The sequence below is a fragment of the Notamacropus eugenii genome, chromosome 3 (genome assembly GCF_028372415.1).
Source record: "Notamacropus eugenii isolate mMacEug1 chromosome 3, mMacEug1.pri_v2, whole genome shotgun sequence".
NCBI classification, from domain to species: Eukaryota; Metazoa; Chordata; class Mammalia; order Diprotodontia; family Macropodidae; genus Notamacropus; species Notamacropus eugenii.
The window spans coordinates 20,367,327-20,382,955 of record NC_092874.1 but is presented as its reverse complement, the minus strand read 5'-3'; the positions used below and the strand labels follow the sequence as shown (position 1 = coordinate 20,382,955).

Sequence of the window (15,629 nt, the reverse complement as noted above, 5' to 3'; positions counted from 1 at the left end):
GTACTGGGAAGACCTTTTATTGTTTTACTACTAGTAGTAGTAGTCCTACTACTGTCCTCCACAAGCCTCCCAAGGACTGGAACCGGTGGGTGAGATCATAGGATGATAGATGAAGACCCAGAGAGGGTTTTGAGATCAACAATCCACTCTCCTAATTTTACAGATGAGGAAAAGCAGGCTCAGAGATGTGAAAAGACTCACCCAGGTCACCCCAACAATGAGGAGCAGAACCGGATTTGAAATCAGGTCTTTGAACTCTGAGCCCAGCATGTTTCCATTTTTGACCTTTAAACTACTTCCTGTTGTGGGAGCCCTTTCACTGCTGGGATTTTCCTGCTTTGACCTTCATGTCCTTGTTCAGATCAGCGTCTCATCTCCTAGAGTGACCTTGTCATTGGACCTTCTCAGCCTCAGGATTCCCACCCTGTAAAATGAAGGGGTTGGATCACATGGATTCAGAGGCCTTTTCCAACCTCAGGCCCATGATGCTATGACCTCTTTGAGACTCAGCCTCCACTGAGTCTCTACACTGAGTGTAGAGTGGGAGGCTTTCACTGAGAGGCTCCTCCCAGCTCCATGATCCCTTTCAGCTCCTCATGAACAACAGGCAGGGGTATCTTCACCTTTTTTTGTGTCATGTCCCCCTTCTCTAGGGAAACCAACCAACAGAACCCTTCTCAGAAGAAAAAAAAAATTCATAAATAAAAGATGATGAAAGTCATTTAGACTCTGTTAGAGGTTAATAAAAATAAAGATGAATTTTTTTCCCTTTCAAGTTCCTGGAGCCCTTAAAATCTGTCAGGGTCTGCACCAAGGGTTGGGAGGGACCTCAGAGGCTGTCAAGTACCAACCCAAACTGAACAAGTCATTATCCACTTTAGGAAGGCTCATTCCATGTTTTCTTAAAAACACTTGGAGATGGAGGTGGGGTCACTACCTACCACATGCCAGGGCATCCCCAGCCCACTTTTGGGGTAGTTTGAATTGTTGCATAATCTGTCTTTATATTAAGTTTAAATTGGTCTCTGAACATTATTCCTCTCGCTCCTGAAGTCTGAGACCAGAAGAGTTTGGGAGGAGATGGATCCCTCAATCAGGAAAAGGCTAAGGATTGATGAGCCAGAGAGCCCATCTCTGATACCTCCAGCCCAGGGAGATTACCTTTCAAATGGCAAGTTGTCTGTGGTAGAGCAGGCTTTTGCCTCCTGTCTATTCTTTTACAGATGTCTTCTCGTGAGTAGAAGAGAGTCTCCCATGATTACCTGGCATATCTAATGTAGACAAAGCCTCCTAAAGTAGCAGGACACAGATCTATTAGGCTCCCTTATTTACTATGAGGCCACCAGGAGCAAACAAAGACATCCTATTGTCACCAAATCCTTCAAAATGAAAAAGTGCTTTATAAATGCTAAAAAATAATAGCCCAAATCCTAGTCAAAGGCACTCCCAAGAACACTGTGACCCACCTAGGGCAGAAAGGATTATTGGATGAGTCATAACTGGGCAAACAGCAGATGTGGTGCTGATAGGAGGCTTTGCTACTTCCAGACTTTCACTCATGGGCTTCCCTCTAATTTCCCCATCTCCCATCTCTGCTTGGTGAAATTCTGCTCCTTCTAAGGCTGTCTTCAGTCAACAAGCACCTACTGTGTGCCAGGCATTGTTCTAAGCACTGGGAATACAGACAAAGGGAAAACCAATCCCTGCCTCAAAGGGGCTTACATTCTAACTCTCTTGTCTGATCACATCTGGTTCCTCTCCTCTCCCCCCACCCCAAGCACTTACTTGGCATCTTTTTGATGGAACTTAACTGCATCTCAGTCAAATGTGTACTTCTCATCTCTATCAGATTTCAAGCTCTCTGAGGGTAGAGGGGTAATAGGCTTCCTTCCTGCCTTTTCCTCTGGGCACGGCTCTCCTACATTAGGACTCACTCACCTCTGGTGTACCTCCTACAAGAAGACATTCCTGATCACCCTTTCTCCCAAAGTATTTATAAGTATTTCCTATTTACTTCTCTGAATCCTTGAGATTGGCTGGAATGATTTTGTATTGCTTTGCACATATCATGTATTGACTTCACTGTGGGTGTTTTGTATACCCCTAGTAAGCTCCCTAAAGACAGAGATTGTTTCTGTTCTGCCTTCATATGCCTTACACATAGTGGGTGTTTATAAATGCTTGTTGAGTGATTCATTGAATTTCTATTTCCCAGAAGGATCTCCATGGGGATAGGAATTGGATTTGTGATTTCACTGACCCAGAGAGCTATGAGGAGAGGCCTCTCATTCTCTCAGCACAGGTTGGCACCTTCTCTGAGAATTGGCTAAAGCACAGAGGGGCAAACGCCCAGGATCCTACAGCTAAGTAGGAGTCAGAGCAGGATTTGAACTCAGGTCTTTCAAAACCATGAGGGCAACTGCTTATCCATTGAGCAACCCTGCCTCTCAACAAGCATTTATTAAATAAACCAATATAATAAACACATGATCAATAAAATTGTAAATTACTGAACTGAATAGATCAATATATAATCATAATTAATGGGCACATAATCACAATAAATATAATTAATGAAATTATAAGTAGATAGATATATAATTATAATAAATAAAATAATTATTTTCAGTAACTTGAGGGGAGGAAGAAAGGGAGACAAAGGTTCTATTTATCTTGACCAGGCTTCTTCAGTGATGAGGACAAACTATTGACCACGTATCTAGGCAAACCCCCATCACCTGTGAGATGCGCCCTTTTCCAAGCACAACTATGTGCAGGATTGTGGAGGAAGAAAAAGACACCATCTATAGGATATGAAAGAACACAAACAAGCCAGCTTTGCTTTTCATTCTTTCTTCCATCACCTTCTTTTCGTTTGGCCCAGCTAACAATTCCCACCCTTGAGCCTCTGGTTCTAAGTTGTGACGAGTCACTTTACAACTTGGATCTCAATTTCTTCATGTGTAAGGAGAGGAGGGAGCTAGTTCTCTCAAGGGCCCATCTAGTTCCAGATCCTAAAATTCTACCCTAACTGACATTTGACCACCTTCTTGCTATGTTTATAATTGTCCTGCTTGGGTTGTTAGCTGGCTGTGGTCAGGAAACCTGAGCTGTATCTGTTGACCTGTTGCATTGGCCCCGAGAAGCTTGGAATCATGGTTCCTGAAATGTTGGAATGAGGTATGACTGCCCTGAGGTAGCAGACAGGTGGATGATATGCTGAAAATGTGGTCTGTGCTAAAGACTCAGGATTCAGGTAAGGTCAAGCTGAATGGCTAAAGGACCTCATTCAGGACAGCTTCTCAGATGCTTCTGAATTTCCCAGGAAAGGTAAAGGGCACCAGAGAATGCTCCTGAAGTTAGGAGAGAATGAGAGATGGATCCCTGGGAGGCTGTGTTTGTGCTGGATGCTGGCTTTGGGTAATAGGGTGAAGGGGCAAGAAACCAGCTAGGAAGTAACCCACAGCATGTTTGAAGAAGCCCTTTAGTCCAATCTCTGTACAACCATGATTTCCCTTGAACAAAACCCTAGTGAGTTGGGTCATGCTGCCTTGGTTTGAAGACTTCTGGAGAGGAGGAGCCCATGACCCCTTGAAGCTTATTCCACATTCACATAGTTTGAATGGTTAGGACAATTTTCTTGATGTGGAGCCTAACGCTACCTTGCTCCAACTCTCACTAGTTACTATAGTTGTGTCCTCTGAGGCTGGGGAGAAATGAACACAAGACCCCAGACGTTTCATGACTAGACCCAGGGACGGTGGGACCCTCACTTTGCTCTCTCTGGGCACCATGCATCTCCTCTCACAGCCCGACTCTTGTCAGATAACCCTTGGTGTTTCTGGTGTCTTGGAATCAAGCTTGATCTTTGGAAGGAGGCCACAGGCTCTATTCAATTTCAGCCTCTGAGATTTGATCAAGCATGTCACCGTCTTTTGTGATTCAGTTGTATCCCAGCAATGGGATATATTTTGTGTAATGGGCAAATTGGAGCAGCTAAAATCTTCCTCTAAGTCACTGATTATGTTAAAGAGTGAATTTCCCTATTAGAAATACCCAGTCTAAGTTGGGTAAGTTCAGATGACTGAAAAGGTATCTTAGACAAATAAGCTATCTCATGATGGCATGGGAACTATGGATGATCAAAGGTTGGCTTCACCTCTGTAAATATCCGGTAATGTCTTGCTTGTTCCAAGGTTATTCAGCTAGCAGCTGGAATTGTCAAGAATATGGCTGAGAACCTGAGAGTTAGCAAAACTGGGGAGTAGGGATGGGAAGCCTCTGGGTAGACTAAATGGACTTACCTTGACTCCCATAACACACTTTCAACCCAAATGACCTTGCTATTCCTGGTTTAAGACATTCCATCTCCCATCTCCATGCCTTTGTACAGGCTGTTTCCCCCCCTCTCCCCTTCTTACTTTGACCTTAGAATCCTTAACTGCTCCCAAAGCAGGTAACATCTTCTATGTGAGGACTTATCTTAGCTGCCCCCCCCCTCCCCTTAGTGCTTCTCACCTCCTGAAATTCCTTTGTATTTACTTATCTGAGCACATGAAGTAGCATCCCAGGAGAATATGTGCTCATTTTTATTTTCATAGTACAATGTCTTATACCTAATAGAAGCATAGTGGACCTGAGCTCAAATTTGGCCTCAGATACTTTCTAGCTGTGTGACTCTAGGCAAGTCTCTTAATCATCGTTTGTCTCAGTTTCCTCATCTGTATGGTGATAATAATAGTGCCTCCCTCAAAGGGTTGTTGTGAGGATCAAATGACTTATTTGTAAAGAACTCTGAAAACCTTAAAGCACTGTATAAATGCTTGTCGAATTGAAGAAGGCAGATGTGGGAAGGGAAAGGAGGAGGCTTGGTCAGCCTGGACCTCAAAACACCGTAACACACACACACACACGCACACACACACTTCCTGTCTTCCCTAAGGCTCTCCTTTAGGGGACAGAGAAGGGGAGGGTCCTATAGAGAAGAGGTCATTCCCTCCATCTGCAGGTTGCAGGATTTAGAGGATGAAGGCTAGGTGAAGACAGGGTGAAGTATCACAATTTTAGACCTAAATTCTAAGCCAGGAGAGCCCCAGGCTGTGGGTGAACAATGCACATAACCTGCGATCTTTCTGATCACAAAGCATTTTGCCAATGCTTTTCTTAAGAGTCGCACACATGACAGGCACAAGAACTCTCAATACATTTAATGTTTTTTCCTTCCATTTACACTTTCATAAATTACAAAGCAGGTTCACTTCACAAAATAAAACCATTTCCAGATAATTTTTTATGACAGTATCAAGAATTACACACGCTACAACAAAGCTGGACAGTCATGGGGAAGTCCAAGAGTGGAAACGCCACCCCTAAATCCCCCCACCCACACACCCACACACCCACACATACTGTGCAATCGCGCTGCCCAGACCCATAGCTCTAGTGACTCCTCCCTCTTTTAGAGGACCCAAGAATTCACTCCTCCTCCTCCACCTCTCTCTGCTTCACTTTGCACACAATGGAATATCAATAGTCAACTTTGCTTTTTGAGATCATTCTGAGAACAGTGAGGGGCTAAGTCACATGATTCAGATAATCAGAGAAAAAGATAAAAACACCTAAACCAATAACAATCCAGGAGGGCAGTGAGTTGAGTATGTTTGTAAGATTTTGTCTGGGTGGGAATTTAGGTGCAAAGAGGCATATTAAGAAAACAGATGAACATAAAGAAAACAGAACCTGTCACAGGATAAGATTAAATAATCAACTACAGATCAGCTTCTGAGAGAATTAGCAAACTCTAGGGGAAAACCAAACTTACCAAGGCCCCCTCCCCCCCAAGGAAACAGCCTGTTGGCTCACTTGTACCGAGCCCAGAGGGAGCACCCTTGCAGATCAAGATAGGCTTTTGTTTGGTCTTCCATCCCCAGGCCCAGCACGGTGCCTTGAACATCGTAGGCACTTTCTTAATAAATAAATGCTCTTGGGTCAGAATGGAAAACACATTCCACAGAAGTATTACTTTTTTCTGCAGCTTATCCTTCATGTGTACACCGACAAGACAAAGAGCTACCATTGCCTTAAACAAGATAATTTTCAAAGCTCTCCCAAGAAGAAGAAAGAAACTAAATATTCACTTATGCCTTTGGCCAAACTATAACCAGCATCCCTCAGACCTCCACTCCCTTTCCTTCCAAGTGACCCGCACTGGAAGATCCAATGGGGAAATGGAAGGTCAAGCTCAGTCTTTGGAAACTGAGGCTGAAACCGCCACACTTGTGCTATACAACAGGATCTTGGTGCTTATGCGGAAACTCCAAAAGCTGGACTGTGCATAACATTTGGCATTGCCACGGGAAGCTCTGGTTATACTGGAGGTATGCCAAGAGAATACTGTAGGAGTGGTCCGGACATTCATAGGATCCTGCAAGAACTCAGGGTAGGGACTAATGAAGGGCGATAATAAATTCACTGCATTGAGTTCTCTTCTGCTAAAATAAAATACCATTCTTGCTGTTCATTAACGTAAAAAATAAATTTTATAATATAGGTTCTGTCCAACATTCAACTTAGAGAATTGTCTTTTTAGCAGGTGGGACACGTCTTGGAAAGCTGCCCCCAAGTAGCGGCCACCTGCACTCCCGAAAACGCTGCTGTTGAAAAGGTCTGCGTTCTTGTAATAAGTTAAAGAAACAACAATCCAGTGTTATTCCTCAGAACAAATATACATAAGTGGTCAGGCTAGAGACACAAGGCAAAGGGTTTTCTTTTCCTCCCCCTCATTCTTTCCAGGAGAGAGGTGTATGTCCATGAGACAAGAGCGTTCCGTGGTGGGCCAGGGACTCCTTTTCTTTGTTTAAAAAGTAAAGCCAGGCAAAATAAGAAATGTTTTCATTCCTTTCGCCTTATCAGCTGAGGCTGGGCTGAGGCCACACAGCCCACTTCCCTGTTAGCTTAGAACAAAACATCTTCATTCTCTATTAAGATTTGCACAATGAGCTTCTGGTACCGCATGTCGTTAAGGGTGGCAAGGGTGCTCTCCTCGGGGGGCCTCATCAAGGTGGGGCCAAACACGATCCCGAGATTCTCAGCATTCATGAAGTTCTCCTTTTCATTCATCGTGACCCTGAAAGACACCAGGCCCCCACCATTACCTTCCCATAGAGGGAAAACAAAGGCAGCATGGTGCCAGGGGAGACATAGCCCTGAAGCCAGGAAGACCTGGGTTCAAGTCCAGCCAGTGAGTGACCCTGGGCAAGTCCTAACTTCTCAGTGCTCTAGAACTGCAGCACTCTTGTTTTGAGACAGTCTGTTCAATTCAGTAAGCATTTATTGAGCACCTACTATGTACCTGGCACTAAGTTAGGTGCTGGTTAATGGAAAGACAAAAACTGAAAACAAATCCCTCTCTTAAGAAGCTCATATTCATTAATCATCCTTCCTTCAACTGTCTTAAGACAAATAAATAGAAAAAGCATAAAACCCATTTCACAGGTAGGAAAATAAAGGAACAAGAAATTTAAGTGATTTCTCTTGGACCCTAGAGGGAGTCAGTTGGGCAAAGAGAACTTCCTTCCTACAGCAGGCCTTTCCTGATCCCACCTCAGTGACTAATGCTTGTTGTCTCCTCCTCACCCCCAACAGGACACCCTGACTGCCAGGCCAGTATGCAATGTTTGCTCTCTGGATTATACATTTGGAGCAAGGTAGACTCTCCCCAGGAGAACATAATACAATTTAAACATACTCAAGTTTTGCTTAGTTTTGTTTTAAATCACTGGGAGTGGGTTGGAAACAAATGAAAGTAAAAACAGATAATAATCCTCCTGGCCAGTCTCCCCTCCTCCCCAGTCCAATGTTTTCAGTGCCCATGCCTATCATTCATCATCCTAACTTTGTTCAGTCTTGGAAGTTGGCTCAATAGGATGATCTTTCAATTGAAAAAAATCTGAGAAATTAGGAAAATGAGATCCTTCCAGATCAAAAGTAGAGGGTTGTGAGGGCAGTCCAGGATCATGGGATCCCACACTGAGAACTGGAAGCAACCTTAGGAGACATTGAGAGTCACAGATGAAGAAAACAAAGCCCTGAGAGCTGAAAATGGATTTGTCCAAAGTCATACAGGGAGTAAGGGGCCAAACCAGGATTTCAACTCAGGTCCTCTGAGTCCAAATCCATTGCTGAGCCCACTATTCCTTTTAGGGCCCAGCTCTTCATTTATTCAGGTGCTGAAACTGAACATGTTCACCTAATCTAGTAATATTCAGTCATGCGCATATCGTGAGCATGATTCGTCCTGCCCCGAGAAAAAAAGGGAGTTTAAGAAGCTTACACAGCCATGAACATCACATCACTATTAGTGATGGCCTTGATCAAAGACCCAGCCAACTTAAAGATGGAGTTGACAAATTGCAATCTATTAATTAGGTAAATGAAGCATTCCTTGGGACTTATAATGAAGCAGATTAACTAGCTGGCATCAGAAATAGGCACTTCCTTTTGGGAAGGGGGAGGGGCCACTTTTTCCATCACTGACCACCCTGAATGAGAAGATCTTGGATCATAGATTTTGAGCTTAAAAAACACCTTGGAGGTTGTTATTGACAATTCTTGCATTTTACAGGTGAGGAAAGGCTGGAGGGGTTCCAGGGATTTGAACTGAGTTCTTCCTGACTCCCAGTCTATTGCCCTAGCCCCTGCACCATGGTGCCACTCCGTTTTCATGATTCACAAGGCGCATGAAGCATTATGGCTTGCTATCTTGGTATCATCTTTTTGGATCTGATGCCCTATGTTCTTGGATCAAGTTTGTTGTCTCAACAATAATGTTGCCTTTCTCTAATAGTTTAAAGAACCTGTGTCCTGACCTCCCCACAGAGACACATACTAAGGAGATTGGAAGTCAAGGGAGATAAATAGACTGCCCACTTTGGCCAGCCTCCAATCCCAGGGCTCCCACTTTCACACATCGGAGGCATAGAGAGGCAAGAGAAAAGTATGGGATGGGGTGAGCCATGACAGAGAGCAGACCTGCAACAGGACAGAAGGATGGAAGGTAGGGCTGGGAAGGGAGACAGGAGAGATTGAAGGGTTTCCATGAGAAGGAAGAGGGAAATGAGCAGAAAAGGAGGCAAGTGTGTGGATGAGCGGGAGAAAAGTCCAAGGCAGCTGTTTTACTTGTTTTATTCTGTCCATCTTTGAGCTGTATAAAAATACTCTAGTGTGTAACCAATGGAGCTCTCCCCTTGCCCAAACATGGAAGAAGCCAGTAGGTCTGTGAGGTGTCCACTTACTTCTTGAGATGAATCATTAGGTATCTGAGCGTCTCATAATGGGCAGGAGGCAGCAACATTAAGACTTCATGGACGGCCTCTAACCTCTCATCTGGATTGGAGATTTCTGTGGAACAAGATGACATGAATGTTAGAACACAGGAAATGAGAACATGTCTAGTTTAATTTCATTTGGAGACACTGAAACCCACAGGGGTGACTTGACTTTTTCAAGATCACAGAGGTAGTAAATACCAGGATTTGAATCTGAATCTTATGACCCCAAAATCCAGCACTCTTTCCACTAGCAACAGCTAACATTCTTCTAGTGCTTACTAAATGACAGGCACTATGATGATTGTTGCTATTGTACAGTCATGTCCAACTCTACATGACCCCATTTGGGGTTTTCTTGACAAAGATACTGGAGTGGTTCACCATTTCCTTCTCCAGCTCATTTTACAGATGAGGAAACTAAGGCAAACAGGGTGAAGTGACTTGCCCAGGGCCACATAGCTGCTAAGTATCTGAGGCCAGATCTGAACTCAGGAAGATGAGTCTTCCTAACTCCAGGCTTGGTACTCCATCCACTATACCACCTAGTGCTTTATAATTGTTTTCTCATTTGATCCTCACAAAAATCCTAGAAGGTAGGTGCTATTAATATCCCCATTTTGCAGACAAGAAAACTGATGCAGAGATGAAGTGACTTGCTCAGGGTCACACAGCTAGTAAGTGTCTGACGATGATGTGAATGAAGGTCATACTGACTCCAGGTCCAGCACTCTGTGCCACCTTGGTGCCTGTCATAATGTTGAAAAACTAGGTAGGTAGGGCAACTGGGAATGATGAACCCATCCAGCCCAGGACTTCCCACAACCCTTATATATACTCATGATACAGGCACACTGGCATTGGACTCGAGCATGAGGAAGAGAGAGGGAAGGACCTATTCCCAGGGGTAGTAAATCCTGCTGTCCAACCACAGCCAAGTCTACTGGAAGAAGGCTCAGAGCCTCAGCCAGCACAATCCTGGAAGAAGCATAAGGAAGGTGCTAAATTTGAAGTCAGGTAGACCTGGGTTCAAATTCCACCTCACATACTTAATAGTGTGTTACCTGGAAAGGTAACTGAATTGCTCTGAGCTTCCACTCTATTTTCTATAAAATGAGGATAACACCACTTCTGGTAACTTTCTCATGGGCTCCTTGTGAGGCTCAACTGTGATCATCATGGTGAAGGACTTTGCCAACCTTCGAGGCCACAGAAATGTCAGCTCTTATTAAGGGTGGTGGTGGCATTAGTAACCAAATGGAAAGTGTGGCAGAGAATCATTTATAATCACTTGGTTTTGGTACCCAAAGTTTTCATTTCCTCATACTCAAAAGCTCTTTGCCTAAACAAAACCAGGATGGATGGCTTCTCACAGAGGGCTTCATACTTACTAGCTGCATCTATAAACTTGGCATAGGTATCATAGGTGATGACAGGAATTGGCAAGTCTCGGAAGTACAGTTTCAGTGCCCCTGTGATGATGTTGATGTCAGGATATATGTGGGCAGAGATATCTGCCTTCTCACCATCTAGGAGAGAGCCAAGAAATCCATTACTAACTCGTGCCATGATTTCTCCAGGGGTATTTCAAAGCAGAAATAAAAGTAGAAGGACTCAAGAAGAGAGAAAAGCAAAGGAGGGAGAAGGGAGAGTAGTGAGGGAAAAGAAAAAGATCGAGCAAAAGGAAGAGAAAAGAGAGGGGAAAGGAGAGGGAAGAGAAAGAAGGGAAAAGGAAAAAGGGGAGATAAAGGAAAAGGAAAGAGGGAGGGCCAAGGAGAGAGGGAAATAGAAAAGAAAGAGGAAGAAGAAGGAGGGGATGGAAGGAAGGAAAAACCCAGTAACAAATGTTTCCAACTCAGGTTTTGACTAACCACCTCTCAGTCTTAGAATGCCAAGAATATTCCACCAGGAGAATATAAGCTCTCTGAGGACAGTGATTGTTGTTTTCTTCTCTTTTGTTATTGTGTCCCCAGTACCCACAGTGATGATTTTGCACATAATCAGCAGTTACTAAACATTTATTGAATTAAGTTGACGCTGGGAGTTAAAGAGGTAGATTAAAATAAAGTTGAAGTTGGCTCTGGAATTGAAAGATAAGAAGAAGCAGCTCACAATTGGGAGAGTCCAGAGGGCTCCAGGCAACTATCTTCCAGGCACTGAGGATACAAAACACTAATGGTATACTTCCTGCCCTTAAAGAACTTTTATTCTATTGGGAGAGCCAGTAGATACATAGGTAAATATATACAGAATAAATGCAAAGTAAATATGGTGGAGTTAAGCCAAGGTAGATTGGGAGGGGAATCCATTCCAGACATGACTGGTGAGATGGGAGTCCTTTCCAGACATGACCATTGGCTAGCATAATCTAAGTAGCAAAGACTAATTAAATCCCTTTTGACTGACAAATTCCCAGCATCTCCTTTAAACTTGGGAACTTAAAAGAGCAAAGGTCAACATAAGTAGCTATTGGAGGGGAAAGTGCTTAGCAACCCAAACACTACAAGTCATTATTTGGCCCCAAGTCCTGTTCCTCTTCAACTGGAGAGGCAGGTGTGGTATAGATCCTGCCTTGGAGTCAGAAGAAGATCTGATATCATGTACTGCATCTAACACATAATGGCAAGGAGACCATGTGCAAGCCTTTAAAACTGTAAGTTATGAGGAGTTGCTGATCTGAATGGGTGCAGGGACTTCCCACACTGGAAGTTCCTATATAAAACTCATGGAGGGAAGGGACGAAAATCCTTGCCCCTTTTAACACCATCACACCCTCACCTGCTACTTTGAGGTCTTCAAAGTAAAATGAGAAAAATAAAAGAAAAAAAAGATTGTAAGAAGGGGGGTTTCAGAGTACTCTGGACTCACTCTGAGTAAAGACATCAAAGAATGAGCCTAGATTCTCAGGATGAGCTGGAATCGTCCTTAGGGGTCTTTCATTTTATAGATGAGGAAGCAGAAAGACATAGGGTCATGTGACTTATCAAGAGACATCCTGCTACTAAATGTCTGAGGGAGGATTTGAACTCAGATCTTTCTGACTCCAACTGCAGGGTTCTAAGTGCTTCTCACTCTCCCTTGCTTTGCCTGAGCTCATAGACTCTCTTGGAGCTTCCCTCTCAGAGCCAATGGTGGTGGCCTCTAGGAAAGCTGATCAATCTGTACGACTCAGTGCTGGGCGCTCTGCCTGGCTGGGCACACTGAATCATGATCTTCAGCAGTGTACTCATTAATGGAAACAAAGGAGCCACCTCCAAATGAAGTTCATTGTCAGCCTGTTCACCAGGAGAGAATTCTCAAGCATACCTCTGTCAAAAGCCATCTTGACGTCTTCAATGTGTTCAGTGAAGCCTGAGACTCTGTAGAGGCCTTCTGACTTCAAACCTGAAAAAGAAAAACACAGGAAATGAATTTCAGCCTACTCTCTGCAAAGCCATAACCTTGAACAAGAAATGACAGTAACAGCCGTGATTCAGTCACCATGTGGGCATTTCCAGTGTGAGAATTCCCTCCACCAAATCCTAGAGGAATTTGTGTTTGGGGCACAGAGAGGCAGCAAATGTCTTGCCTATGAAGATCAGGAAGGATTGGAATCCTGGTCTTCTTGACCCCACCCCACACTATTCCATCTATTACAACACCTAGGGGTGGGGTGGGGGCTAGGAAATCTATTAATTCTGACCACAAAGCAAACTTCAAAAAGAATCCTTCAACAGTGCTGGGCAGGGTCCCTCCATCTGAGCCTCTCAAAGTCTAAACACCCAACGACAGCTATTTCAGAACAAGCAAGTCCTCCCAAACCTCTGCCCTCGATCTCCCGAATGCACATGTCCACCACCATGGGCCTCTGGGTATTATGGGCCTTCACCAGGGTGGTAAGATCGCAGCAGTACACTTTCTTGATGCGCTTGAGGTCCGGCTGACAGTCATTGGGAACGTGTTTTGAGCATTGCTTGTGAACATTCAGGCCACAGTCTGAAAAAAAAAAAAGGAGGATTGTCACTAAACTGCTCTCTGTCACATATGCATGGGGTGGTCTGAAGAGGATTCCTCTGAAGGGTCAAGATGTTCACAGTGATTGTGAATGTTTCTAGAGTTAGTGGTGTGAAAATCTTATGGCTTCTCCAGGTTATGCCTGGATGCTGACCAGCATTTCTGGCCCATCTTTTATGGCTCCAGCCTAGTATGTCAGGTGTACCTCATTCTGATGACTCTAGAAATGAGCCTGGGTGAATGGGTAGGTAAGACCATGGAATCCTGAATCCCCTTCAAAGTAACCACCCAGAAATCTCTCCTGATCCCCACCCCCAAACCATCATCTATATTTCCCTCATGAAATTATTTTATATTTATGTAAACACATGGTGTTGTTTTCTGCCCCACAATCCCTCCCAAGTATAATACTCCTTTCCCTATGGGAGGAGAGTATTTCATGTCTTAGTATCCCCTGCGCAGGCTGGTAGTATATATACTTAATAACGAATTTGCTTAATAACATATTTATCGACTATAATTAAAGCTGGAAGGGACTATTAGAGATCACCCAAAATCACTGGCTTAGAGATTTGGGAGGTAGAAGAACCCTTGGGAGCTCAGTCCAGCACCTCTTGTTTTACAGATAAGGACACTGAGTCCCAAGGAGGTTAAGTCACTTGCCCACAGTTATGTATTGTTAAGTGAAGAACCAAGATTTGAACTCAGATTTTGAACTTGGACTCTGGTTCTGGCACCCTTTCCACTGTATCAAGCTGCCTTCCCAAGCCAATATCCCCATTTTGCAGGTGACAAAACTGAAGTTTAGAGAAAGGAAGGGAGATTTGCCTGAGGGTCTGGGTCTACTTGTCCCTGAACATATAGTCCCTGAGATCAGTTTTGTCTGAACAATCCAAGAGATGGAAAAACAGGTGGGTGTCGGACTCCAAGTCAGCTCGTAATGCCCAAGCAGGCAAGCTGGAGACATGGTTGATCTTACAGCCAGCCCAGCACACCCCAAGTCCAATGCTCTACTCGGTAGATTACCAATGCCTGGGATGCAATAATAGATACTCTCTGGTAAGTTAGAGGCTTACTCCTATGGGACCAGGAAGCTCACTGCCAAGAAAATAGAATGCAGAACCACTTTCACCCTTTGTCCCGACCCCCGAAGGAGGAAAAACCTAAATACAACATTCCATCATCTGTGAGCAGATAGGCTAATTGCTGGCTAGGCATGCGGCCCCTTGAAATGATAGTTTCTGTGAATGAAAGCAGGAGCCTCACTTATTGATGAATAATTTTATTTGGTGGTGGTGAGAGGGGTGGGGAAACACAACTTTTCCCCACTGCTACAATTTTGTATGAATTTAATGTCCTTGCTAGGGAATTGTTTACATTCTTCCACCTTGCCCTGCCAAGGATACTATTTTGTGTCTTTGTAGTTAGGCAACCTTAGAGGAAAAGCTACAAAGAAGTTAATAATTTTTAATTCAAATTCTCATCCCACCTTCATTAAAGCCAGAATAGTTCTTAGACCCATTTGCTTATCACTTACTCTATTAAGTCCTTATGAAATTATTTTCTTGGCTATACTTTTCCCCAAGAAAATGAAATTAACCTATTTATGAACTAATGATCATTATTAATAGTGGTAATACTATAACTTACTTTTAAACATAGCACTTTCTAGTCACAAAGTACTTTCATGTGCATGATCTCATTCAGGCTCCAGAATAAGCAGGTCTTGCATTATTTTGGAAATGAAGAAACTAAAGCCCAGAGAGTATAGGTGTCTTGCCTAAGGCACCAATGCTAGTTACTAATGAAACTAGCACTTAGAAGATTACCTGGCTCCAAGTGCACTGATTTCTGTTACACACCATTCCAGATAACAGAAATCCTGAGGACTGAAAAAGTCTTCCAGAGATGGTTCAGAAGCGTTTCCCAAAGCTATCACTCACTCAATTATTTATTAGTGGTCAATTAATCATTAAAATGTTACTACTATACACCAGGACTGTGCCAGATGCTGGAGCCACAAAGATAAAAGTATGACAATCCCTGCCCTCAAGGGGCTTATGTTGTACACAGCTAGGCTGTTGGTGATTCCCAAGATGGGTGGTATGAATAGCTGCACTCTGCTTTCTTCCCTCTGCCCTTTGATCTAGCCTGGGTCATTGTTGAGAACCTTTGGGAGGTGGCCAGTGCCCTGGCAGGGGCAGGACTGGATGACTCCTGAGAGCCCTTCTGATTAGGGAGATAGTGACAGAGTGGAAAGGACACTAGACTTGGAGTTGGAGGACACAGTTTAAAAACTCATCTTTGACT

At 43.8% G+C, this 15,629-nt stretch overlaps 1 protein-coding gene across 1 annotated transcript in view; it reads right to left on the bottom strand.

The window, feature by feature from the left end:
* Positions 1–5,192: 5,192 nt before the first annotated feature.
* The window catches only part of CHN2 (chimerin 2), a 289,418-nt gene continuing 278,981 nt past the window's right edge, over positions 5,193–15,629 (bottom strand). Inside the window, exons 10-14 of the mRNA XM_072651032.1 lie at positions 13,128–13,301; positions 12,633–12,710; positions 10,718–10,855; positions 9,294–9,399; positions 5,193–7,126 (exon numbers count right to left, since the gene is read on the bottom strand). Of these exons, the coding sequence (XP_072507133.1) occupies positions 6,955–7,126; positions 9,294–9,399; positions 10,718–10,855; positions 12,633–12,710; positions 13,128–13,301 (668 nt within the window). The 3' untranslated portion in view covers positions 5,193–6,954. The remainder of the gene's footprint in view (positions 7,127–9,293; positions 9,400–10,717; positions 10,856–12,632; positions 12,711–13,127; positions 13,302–15,629) is intronic.